The 12471-nt window shown below is 40.9% G+C and overlaps 1 protein-coding gene across 4 annotated transcripts in view; it reads left to right on the top strand.

The window, feature by feature from the left end:
* WIPF3 (WAS/WASL interacting protein family member 3) overlaps positions 1-12471 on the top strand; it is an 81222-nt gene that overhangs the window by 16913 nt on the left and 51838 nt on the right. For 3 of the 4 annotated variants that reach the window (XM_067042434.1, XM_059074354.2, XM_067042436.1), the window contains exon 2: positions 7140-7256. In XM_067042434.1, the coding sequence (XP_066898535.1) occupies positions 7197-7256 (60 nt within the window). In that variant the 5' untranslated portion in view covers positions 7140-7196. Of the gene's footprint in view, positions 1-6481; positions 6707-7139; positions 7257-12471 lie in introns of all 4 variants that reach the window. The other variant, XM_067042435.1, reaches the window with a different exon arrangement.

Genomic DNA, 12471 nt, shown 5'->3' with positions numbered 1-12471 from the left:
TCCTGTGCTTTTTATTTCCCCCTACCTTATCCCCTGCTTCCTTACTTACTCAGATCGACATGCCCCACCTCCCCCCAAAAGCTAAGTATTCCAGGAATTTTGTACCATTAAGGAGAGTGAGAGCAGCAACTTCCATTTGGTCAATAAGAGGATGGTCTTCACTTAGCAAGGTGGTGGGGGTGGGTGGGCATGAGAGCTTACAGGTGGGAAGTCTCAGGAGAGGACTCTGCCCAGAGAATTTGCTCTGAAACAATGAGGAAGTGATAACAGAAAGTGACCACTCATACATCATTTTCACCATAACCTGGAAAGAATGTTTTTTAAAAATTCCTGTATTGTTTTACTTATAGCTTTGGCAACTTTACCACATGTTTTTTGAAAACATTTTGATGTGTGCCTTATATGCTCATGGGCTCTTGGGTTGTGACTTCCTGGCTGCAGGGCACCTTTGATAAATAAATGACGATTGGTAGAGTGGCAGGACCCTGCTGAAACCAGTGTGAGAAATGGAACGTCTCACGGGGTTCATTTGCCTGCATTAGTGCAGAGGTGAGAAATCTCTCTTCTCTTTTCCTGACTTCATAGGCAAAGAAACAAGGGACTCAGTAGGACGGTGTCAAAACATAAAGAGTTGTGGGTGCCCAGAGAACCTTATTTTCAGATTCCTATTCAAATGTATTTTTAGAACTAGCAAAAGATGCTTTTGTCACATAGTAGCAGTAATCCTTGCTTATATTTTAAAAATAGGCACATTTTCTGTTTGTGAACAGCTGTGATCTGACAAACTATCCTTAGGGGAGAAAAGTGATGATGATAAGAGCAACTAGTGTGTAAAATTGTTGACCATGAGTTATTTCTCTCTGAAATAACTCACAAAGCTCAGCATATTTAACTTTTTAACATAAAAAGATAGGCAAGCCCAGTCCACATCTCTCTCCAAATGGGAACAGACAGACTGATCAGGTAGGGAAGGAAGGAGAGCAGAGGGGCTGGAGGAAGAGTTCATTACCTGCACCAAGTGGACATCAGTTCTCCTGCCCCACCCCACTGGCTCCCTGTAAAGCGGTTGCCCTCTGGCAATCTGTGGGTCCTAGGTTGCCTGTAGACATGTTCTGCTGGCCCACTGGTTTTTAAAAATGCTTTTTGATTTGGTTACCCACATTTCAAAACAGGATTTCACACGAAAATCTGGATATGGGGACTTTGGGGAAAAAATGGGAAGATCTGGGGTCAATACTGGACTTGCATTCCTACTGAATATCAATCAGCCAGAGCTGAGGGAGCCTTCCTGCTCCAGCCCCAGGTCTTCTCTCCTGTTGGCCGGGCCCTTCCACACCTTATCCTTCCACTGTTTCCTCACCTCTGAGTCGATGCTCACAAGTCAGCTCCCTGCCTACAAGCAATGCTGGGGAAAGGAGTTCCTGGGTTCTGGCTGAGGGACAAGGACTCATAATGGGAGCAATTCCTCAGGCATAGGAAAAGTGTCCCAAAATGGTGGACGGCCACAACAAAGAAGATGTCCACCCCTACGCAAGGAGGGAGACACTTGCAGAATAGTGTCATGTCCCTGAAGCCCGTCTGTGGTTCCAGCCTTTTCCTCTTCTTTTCCAAACACACAGAGCCTCGCAGCTGCTTGCATCCTCCTACTTCTGTTATCTCTGCTTATGTGCTACTTCTTCTAACTAGAACCGACTCTTGTAGCCACCTTTCTACCTGTTGAAAAATGCAATAGTTTCTACCAAATATTTATTTATTGTCCCCCTTCCTCGTGTTTGAATTGAAGATGATATTTCTTAGCACTCTACACCTCTCTAGGGGCATTTATCCTACTCCACCTTTTCTTATAGTTACTTGTGGCAGCGGAGAGGGTGGTGGTGTGATGATGATAAATATAGCTTCAATTAAGTGTCTGCTTTGTGTCAGGGCCTGTATTACATTCTTCATCTACAGTCTTTGTTTTAATTCTGATAACAAACTAAGAGTTAAGCATGGTAGCTATTTTACAAATAAAGAAAATGAGGCTCACTTAGGTTAAGTAACTTGACTAAGGCCACACAGCTGGGGAAAAGCAGACGTAGAACCCAAGTCTGACTGTAAGACCAGCACTGTCGCCCACATTCGGGGTCTCACGTGGAAACAGTGTTAGTTCTGTTCCTCTTGCCACCCTCCCCTCTAATGGTGTTTCAGTATCTTACCTGCATCTCGACGCTGGTTTTCAGAGTTATTTCATGAGTTGGGAGAAAATAGAAAAAGCCTTTGAGAATCTGACCTTTTTTATCCTAAGCATTTTTTAATACACTGCAGAGCAAAATGACATTTTTAAATGTACGGGAGAGCACAAAGCATCAAAGAGCTCATGGGTACAGCTTGTGACTTCCTGGAGCCCTGCATTCTTAACTGTCAGATTTTAACAAATACTTCTCTAGATAATTGCTGAATTACTATATCTGTCAAGAAAAAGCCTTCACAGCCATCAAGTACTAAGTATAAAAATATGCTTTCATCCTGGAGTTTGAAAAATCATTCCTGAGATTTCAGCAAGACAGAAGCCCAGTGGCACATGGTCACTCTCAGATTTGTGAGGATAAAACTAGATGGAGAGCAAAGGATGCTGAGGTTAGGGGAAGCACATGGAAGAATTATATCGATACTTACCTGTAGGAGGTCCTTTTCACTCGAGGGTCTCTAAAATACTTTGCAGAATGGAAGTAGATAAGTAATATGATCTGAATTATACCAAGTTAGTGAAACAAAGAAATGAGGTTTTGGATCAGAAAGGCCAGGGCTTTTATGCAGCTCTGGTACTCCTGCTGAAACTTAGTAGAAACTACATAACCTCTCTGAGACAAAATTTGGTTTATCTCTACTATGGAAATGTCAGCATCTACCATCAAGTTGTTGAGAGGATTCAATAAAACAGTGTATTGTAAGTACTTAGTGCAGTGCTGAATATATATAAGGGGTTCAAAAACTTATACAGTCAATCCCCATTTTTCATGGATTCCACAGTTTGCTAATCACCTACTCTCTAAACTTTATGTGTAACCCCAAAGTCAATAGTTGGAGTTGACTTCACGGTTATTCACAGATATGCACAGGGAGGGGAAAAGCTCAAGTCGCGTCATGCACACATTCCCAGCTGAGGTTGAAAGAGCAGCACTCTGCCTTCTCATTCCAGCTCTCACACTGTAAACAGGTGTCCTTTTCATATTCTATTTAGTGCCATGTTTTTCAAATTATTGTGCTTATTGTTGGTGATTTCGCTTCAGTGCGCCCCCGCCCCAGGTATAGTGCTGTAGTGCTGCCTTAGTGTTCTTGAACACAGGAAGGCTGCGATTTGCCTTATGGAGAAAATATGTATGTTAGATAAGCTTTGTTCAGGCATGAGTTATAATATTAATGAATCAACAATCTATATTAAACATGGTATCTTTAATCAGAAACACTAACATATAAAACAAAGTTATATATTAATCAGCTGACAAAAATCTTATGACCAGAGGCTCACATGGGCCTAACCCTTTGTCTCTCTTAGGAGCAATGGTTCAGGTATTTGCTAACTCAGTGTTCATGGCAACTGTAAAGAACTTAGCTACCATGAATAATGAAAATCAGCTCTAAACTTATGGTTACCAGGGGGTAAGGGGGGGGAGGGATAAATTGGAAGATTGAGATTGACATATACACACTACTATATATAAAATAGAGAACTAATAAGGACCTACTGTATAGCACAGGGAACTCTACTCAATACTCTGTAATGGCCTATATGGGAAAAGAATCTAAAAAAGAGTGGATATATGTATTTGTATAACTGATTCATTTGCTGTACATCTGAAACTAACACAACATTGTAAATCAACTATACTCCAATAAAATTTTTAAAAAAATTTGAAAAAAGAAAAAAAGAATCAGTTCTATTCAATTTAGTTCCATATTAGGGTGGTTAAATATTAGTGGCTCTAAACAAATTAACAGATTAACTCCAAACTCTCCATGGCTTAACACAGAAGTTTATTTTTCATGAATGTAAAGTCTAATCAGGTGTTTGGCAGATGGCCTTAAAATGGAGAGTCAAGGACCCAGACTCATTACATCCGTGGCTCTGCCCACAGTAGAACCTTTGCTTCCAGCCAGTGGATGGAGGAAGACAGAAAAGTAGTGGATGGCAAGTCTTTATGGGCCAGCCTAGAGATAGAGCACATCACTTCTGCCTTCATTCTGTTGGCCAGAGCTTAGTCACATGGTCACACCTAACTGCAAAGGAGGCTGGAAAATATAATCTGTGTGTTGAGGGGTTACCTAAATAGTTGTGCCACAATTCTCCTTAAAATTATTTCCTACAGTCATTTTTCTTTGGATAAATGGCAAAACCCTTAGGTAAGAGACATTTAAGTTTTGTAAGTTACTCTTCTGAACCCATTACCATTCTGCACCAAGGGAAGCAAGTCTGTCTGCTCTCATGTGTCTTGGTTAAAAGATAAAATCCTTATATAATGAGACCATATTTTCTCTTGTTCTATTAATACTTCAGCCAACCCTTTACTCCCTACTGTAAATTTTTGACTGAAATTATTTTGCCACTGAATTAAGGATTATATAAAGAATATACCCAACACCTTCTATGAAAGAAAGTGTTAAAATACAAACAACTGATCATTTATATTTGTTTCAACTAATTTGTGGGCTCACATCCAACTTGTTTTAGCAGTCAGCCAGTAAAATGCCAACTTTGTCTGACCCTATGTTACAGTGTGTATTAGATTATGTAATAAAATAATACTGATGCTACCTGGAAGAAGTATTTACTGTCCTCTGGGATCTCTGCCCAATTTTACTATAGTTTTATGCTGTGGACTCTGATGAGTATTTTTTTTTTTTCAGTCTTTCTGTCCTAGTTTTACTATCAAGGAAAGAGGCAGTGACATAGTAATTATCAAGCCCCTTGTTTCAGGGGAATACTTTATAGCACAATTGTGGTTTTCTATAATGATCAGCTCATGCACCTCTTTGGAACTCTTAGGAAAACTGTCATGGACTCTTTCTCCCCAGAATTGAATTTATACATTTATTTTATACCATTCAAAATGTCTATACCATTATAGGGAATTCTAAAACAGGCCAGTACTGTATGATCCAGCAATTCAATTCCTAGGTATATGTCCAAACGAATTGAAAGCAAGGTCTTGAAGAGATATTTGTACACCAGTGTTCATAGTAGCATTAGTCAAGATACCCAAAAGGTAGAAACAACCCAAGTGTCCATCGACAGATGAATGGATAAACAAAAAGTGGCATATACATATAATTGAGTAATGAGGAATGAAATTCTGGTACATGCTACAACATGAATAAACTTTGGAGACATTATGTTAAGAGTAATGAGTCAGATACAAAAGGACAAATATTGTATGATTCCACTTATTTAAAGTGCCCAGAATAAGCAAATTCACAGTACCAGAAAGCAGAGCAGAGGTTACCAGGAGGAGGGAGGAGGAATGGGGAATTATTGTTTAGTGGGTACAGAGTTTCTGTTTGGAATGATAAAATAAAGTTCTGGGAATGGATAGTGGTGATGACTGTACTTGATACCACTGAACTGCATACTTTAAAATTGTTAAAATGATAAATTCTATGTTATGTATATTTTACAATAATTTTTTTTTAAAATCACGTTGAAAAGAGCCTGGACGTGAGAGCCTGGTAAGCCTGGCTGGGTTCCAATCCCAGGTCTACCAGTTACCAGCTGTGTATGACTTTGGGTAAACAGTGTCTCAGAATGTCATTTTTCCTACCTGTAAAGTTGGGAATAAACTACCGACCTTAGGGGATTGTTGTGGAAATTAATGTGCTTAGCCTGCCACATATAGCCACTATTTAGAAAGGTAAAGAAAACTAGTATATATTAAGCAAGCAAAATCCAGTGGGCTGTGTTAAGAATAAAGTACCACCTTACGTAATTGCTTTTTGCCTCTAGGAGATAAGAATATTAACACAGAATAATACAGGAGGGCAGCAACTCAGTCTATGGAGCTGCCCCAGGAGCCAGAGCTGTCATATCCCCTCCTCTTACACCTCCTGTTGCAAACAGTAAAGGCCCTTCCTACAGTTAAAAAAAAAAAAAAGAATACAAATGAGGTAGGATTTTAGCATTGAAGAAACAGAGGTACAGGACTTGCTCCAGCTTTCCAGTGACTAGAAGGACAGAAAGAACATAAAATTACCCTTGCCTAAGTCTGAGGTTTATTTCTGTTTCTGCTTAAATTGTTTTTAGATTCTCTAGGTTTTCCTCATTTCTGTAAACTGTTGGGGATTTTCTGCAGTATAGGTTTTAAGTCTTTGCAGTGTGTCTTGATATAGATTTTAAAACACAAATCCAAACCTATGCATGCAAACACACACTCTACAGAGCAATGCCATATTTATCTGGAGATCAGACATCCTACAATATTAACTCTTTGGGACATAACCATTTTTGCAGAATCATGCCCCAAAGCCCTCCGTGTAGCAAATACCAGATATAAAGTCTTTGCTGAGAAGTGTCATGACCCCATGCAGATGACTGTATAGAAACAACAACAGAAAAACAGCAAGCAAAGTTAAGAGTGACAGCAGAGAAGGAAGCAGGAAAATCGCTAATGCCCGTATAAGCCTGGCTGGAGACTGGCAACATGAGTAACCGTTGAGCCTGCCACATTCAGAAAAGGTTAAATTTCATTCCATTTGCTCTGCTTAGGAAAATGGGGGTATGTGCAGAATATTTTTAAATTGCATCCAAAATGATAAAAGTTTAATGCTTAAAGAGGTAGAATCTGTTATTTGCAGTACTCATGGCGTGAAGTGTTGCTATTTATATATTAATATGTTCTGTTTGTACTGAGACATAAATAGCTAAATTTTATCAGTTTTGTCACCTAATTCTTTCTAAAATCTGGCTGTTTCTTTCAGTCTCCAACACTTGACACAATGCCTGCCTCACAGTGGGCACTCAGTGTTTATTGAAAGAAGAAAGAATGAATGAATGAGCGGACAAGTGAAGGAATGAAACTAACTATAACATTTGTATGCCTGCATGACGTGTACTACCTGTGCGTGAATAAAGACATCCAAGTTTAAACTCACCCTTTTCTCCTTTCCAGAGCAGAGACCATTCTCCTGGGACCATTCCTAAGAAAGAAACACCCACGCTGTGACATATGCCACTGCCACCGCCACTGCCACCTCTGCCTCCGCCTCCCCCCCCATCAGCGCCCCCGGTAAGACCTGGGTTTTTCTTTTTTAATCTGGTTTACTTGAATACACTTGAGCAGGTTTTTTTTTTTTTTTTTTTGCGGTATGCGGGCCTCTCACTGTTGTGGCCTCTCCCGTTGCGGAGCACAGGCTCCGGACGCGCAGGCCCAGCGGCCATGGCTCACGGGCTTAGTTGCTCCGCGGCATGTGGGATCTTCCCGGACCAGGGCACGAACCCGTGTCCCCCGCATCGGCAGGCGGACTCTCAACCACTGCGCCACCAGGGAAGCCCACACTTGAGCAGGTTTTAAATGTTCAGAATCAGCCACCACCCAGCTCCTCTGTGGCAGGTGGCATCTTTGGTAGCTGGCTCTACGGCTCCAGGGTCTAATTCCAAACCAGCCTGGCCAGGTATTTCCCTCCCCGTTCCTTGGCAGCTCCCACCCTCTACCTCAGCGTCGTCTACATGATTTCTCTTCTAACTCCTGCTGCTCGATACAGGCTTCCCAGAGCCTCCCTAATCGGCTCTTCTATCTCACGGGAAACCTCAGAGGGGAGGCCACGATGAAGCACATAGCCAAGGAGGTGTGCTCAGAGTCAAGTTCCAGTGTGTGATCTGGATGGTGCTAACAGTAGCTTGGGCTTCAGTTGTCAGGTTCTGGGACCAAGTAAGAGGAGTGTCATATGAAATGCCACAAGGAGATATAAATCTCTAAATGAAATCTCCCTACCTGCACAAGACTGAATTCAGTCTGTTTCGCTTTGTGTTGTCTCTCTTGGTTTAATAGTTTGGTTTGGGCTTAGGAGAGGCACAGAGAGTGGTTATTTTGTTTTAGGACAGGGCTTCTCACCCTTAGCACCGTTGACACTTGGGGCCAGGAATAGAGCCTCACCCGCTATCCTGCCCCCCGGGTGCACACCTCTCCACAGATGCGTGGATGACATGACCACGGGAGTATAGGTTATGAAAGGAGGGTCTGAGGCCCTGCTGCACAGTCACCAGCCTTGGTGAGAGCTAGGGTATGCCTGAGGTCATATGTCACCCCCATGACATTAACGTGGCACACTGACCATATCTGAAGCGCTGGGGCATACACCTTCCTAAAACTTGGCCCTTGCCCTCGAAGAGAGTGGAAGGAAAGCACATAATGTGAGTTACACCTGAAAGCTCTCTGGCCAATATATAGAAAGAATAGGAATCAGTACGGAATTTCCACTGCCGAATTTGACACAAAGAAGGCATGGCGATGAACAGTTTATAAGTGAAAGAAGCATACATGAAACTATAATGTGGGTCTCACACAGACTTGCTGGCCCTGAAGAAGTACAACTTAAAGTAACTCCCAATACCACAGTCTGCCCATAAACTTAACCAGAATAAATAAACTTATCAAAACCCATATTGTTGCGGACTTGGGGAAATAAACTCTTTGAAACATTGCTGGTGACATACCTGGGACTCAACAAATGTTGAATGAGTCTTTCTGGAGTGTTCTCTGACCAAAAACAATAAGCCTGAATATATCACTTTTTCCCCTGGTAATCAAGTAGTTTTATTTTTGAGACTGACTTGAGAATTTAACCCTAAAGGAACCAAAAATGAATTTATACAGGATGTGCACAGCAATGCTATTTATTCTAGTGAAAAATTAGATCTTAAATGGTTTATGAGAACTAAATGAACTGTATTGTCATGCTGTTAATTAAAAATTGCATTATGTTGAAGTGTTAATTAAAAATTACATTTATAACTGTGCTGATAATGGAAAGTAGATATGGAATGATGAATTAAAAACAAGGCATGTTTTGTGCATCATGAAATCAGCTATATATGTAATAAATAGGAAAGACCAGAAGAATTTTTTTTTTTTTTTTTTTTTTTTTTTTTTGCGGTACACGGGCCTCTCACCGTTGTGGCCTCTCCCCTTGCGGAGCACAGGCTCCGGACGCGCAGGCTCAGCGGCCATGGCTCACTGGCCCAGCCGCTCCGCGGCACGTGGGATCCTCCCGGACCGGGGCACGAACCCGTGTCCCCCGCATCGGCAGGCGGGCTCTCAACCACTGCGCCACCAGGGAAGCCCCAGAAGAGAATTTTGAAAGCTGATAATAAAATTTTAAATTTCACTAGGGAGTCTTTTTCTTTTAATATGCTTAAGTTCATAATAAACAAAAATAATTCTGCATTTAGATAATTCTTGCATTTCCTCCCCCATTCCTAATTTTTTTTTTTTTTTGCTACCTATCTCATGGAGGAACTGATCAATTTAGGAGGAAAATAACCATATAAATTTTAATTTTTAAAATAAATTTATTCATTTATTTATTTTGGGCTGCATTGGGTCTTCATTGCTGCGCGCAGGCTTTCCCTGGTTGTGGCGAGCGGGGGCTACCCTTCGTTGTGGTGCGCAGGCTTCTCATTGCAGTGGCTTCTCTTTGTTGCAGAGCATGGGCTCTAGGCACATGGGCTTCAGTAGTTGTGGCACATGGGCTCAGTAGTTGTGGTTCGTGGTCTCTAGAGTGCAGGCTCAGTAGTTGTGGCGCACGGGGTTTAGTTGCTCCGCAGCATGTGGGATCTTCCTGGACCAGGGCTTGAATCCATGTCCCCTGCCATGGCAGGCAGATTCTTAACCACTGCACCACCAGGGAAGTCCTTTAATATTTTTTTAAGATGCATTTTTCTACAATCTGGGAAAAATATTTACAGTGCATATTATAGGCAAAGAATGAACAACCTGAGCATATAAAGAGCTCCTAGGGATCAATATGGAAAGGATGAGTAGAAAATGGGCCCAGGATATAACCAGGCAGAAGAAATACAAATGTTTGAACCTCACTATAATTGAATAAACACAAATTAAAATAATGAGAAATCATTTTCATCTATCAGTTTGGTGGTGGTACTCTTTAAATGTTGCCTGGAGTGTTAGGAACCAGGCACTTATAACATTTTTTTTAGTGGCTTATTTATTTATTTACTGCTATAGGTACATCCATTGCCCCCTTCCCATTTACCCACCCCCACCATACACAAGGTTGGATGATTTGATTTAAGAAGTCTGTGGCATGGTGGATGGGCTTTAGGTTCTTTTGGTTCTAACACTTATTTTCCAGGTGACCTATATAGTCATTTATTATACCAGGCACTTATACCTCTTAATAGGAGCAAATATTGGTATAATCCCCTAAAACACAATTTGTTAATATGGATTAAGTCCCTTTAAAAAGTGGTTGTACTCAATGACCTAGTTTTACTTTAAGTAATTTCCTTTCAGTAACTCATCATAGTGTACAGAAATATTTAGCTATAGATTATTAATGAGAGCATTATTGTGATAGCAACCAAAAAAAAAAAAAAAGAAAGGAAACAATCTAAATATTTTAAACCAGAAGATTCAGTTAAAAATGATTATGTAATCCACAAAACAGTATTCTAGGTAGCACTGAAAATCATATCAAAATTATTTTGTAACTCCCAGTATAATAATTGATTCAGGCAAAGATTATTCATGAAACCTAAAACCACTTAGGGAAGTGTTTTGGAGAACAGGATGTTCACAGGATCCCAAGTCACCCACAGTTTACTTCTAATTACAAAGGGGAAAATGTACCTTTAACAGGGATCAAAGTGTCACCTGTCATAGAATGACCTTTACACAGCCTTTTGCTGTGATGCAACAAGAAATACATAGCATCACCCTGCAGTGACCTGCCAAAAATTAGTGTTCTTTGAGCAAGCAACTAGGCACATCCAGAATGTGGGACCTTCTACGACAGAGGTTGGCAAACTAGAGCAGAGCCCACGGTCCAGTTTTGGTACAGCCCTCAAGCTAAGAATGGTTTTTACATTTTCAAGTGATTGAAAAAAATCAAAAGAAAAATAATATTTTGTGCATATGAAAAATATATGAAATTCAAATTTTAGTCCATAAACAAAGTTTTATTGGACCACAGCAATGCTTATTCATTTACATATTGTCTCTGGATGCTTTTATGTTACAGTGACAGAGCACCAATTAAACAACTTGTCTCCCCACAAAGAAGAATTCTTTTCATCTCACTAGTTGACCTGTGTTTTAAAAATTATATTCAATTATTATTATTTTGTTTTGAATTTCATCAATAAAAATTTTGTGGAAATTTGTTTTCTTTTTTGCTATATCATACTTACAGAACATCCATGATTTTGCCTCTTGGCCCACAAGGCCTAAAATACTTACTATCTGGCCCTTTACTGAAGAAGTTTGCCAACACGTGTCCTACAAGATAGCTGGCTTCATTCAGCCTTCCTTTTGTCACCAGCAGCCAGTGATCTTGGTACACTTGCATCAGTTCATGTCCCCTTCCCCATCACTTTTCAAGGACTTCCCATCCCCCTCTTAACTGTAGGCCGCTCCACTTGCATGACCTGGCCCCTGACTACCTCTCAGACCTCATATGGTGCCCCTCTCCCCATGTCTTCTACTTCAGGACTTTAGCATGGCTGTTCCTTCTTCTTGGAAAGCTCTTTCTGCTCAGCTGAGCCCAGATGTCCCTTCCTGACACCCCACACTGGCATTCATAACATACTTTTAAACCCCTCCTTCATAGCAGTTATCAGTTTTTAAGTTAGTTTTTATTTGACTGGGGTCCACATTTTCTGTTTTGTGGTCTTTTCTGTCCCTAGTGCCTGGCTCACAATAGCTACTCATTGAATGAATGGATGGATGGATGCATGATTGAATGAATATCTGTGTAAATAGCATTAGGAAATGGAGTTAAACTCTTCATAAGCAGTGTTCAGGACTTTAAACATGTACACTTATGGACCAGCATGGCAGATTTTATTATATGTAATCTTTGCAAGGAGGGGGCATTTTGTGTGATATGTCTGATCAGGCTTTACCTTAGCTCTGGAAGATCTGGGGATTAGACCAAGGCTAAGAGTTTTTTGATTTTTCCCTCCTAACCTCTCACCTTTCCCCTTCCTGCCCCTCCCATCCTCGTCTCCTCCTCTCCCTGATGTGTATCGTTTGGAACGGAGAAAAGGGCTGATGGGCCTTGCTAAAGTTCTGAAGCGGGCTCTAAGTGAAAGCCAGACAGCCCTCGTCATCTGGTTTCCCTTCTTTTCTTGCCCCTATTTCCCTATCTTTTGAGCGCTACTCCTTTGTCTCATCCCTTTGAAATCCAGAAACTGTATCAAAATTGCCCACATGGTACGTTGGTCCACTTATAATGAAATTATTGTTGCTTTGGTTACATGAT

The sequence above is a fragment of the Kogia breviceps genome, chromosome 9 (genome assembly GCF_026419965.1).
Source record: "Kogia breviceps isolate mKogBre1 chromosome 9, mKogBre1 haplotype 1, whole genome shotgun sequence".
Taxonomy (NCBI): domain Eukaryota; kingdom Metazoa; phylum Chordata; class Mammalia; order Artiodactyla; family Physeteridae; genus Kogia; species Kogia breviceps.
This window is presented reverse-complemented; position numbering and strand designations above follow the sequence as displayed.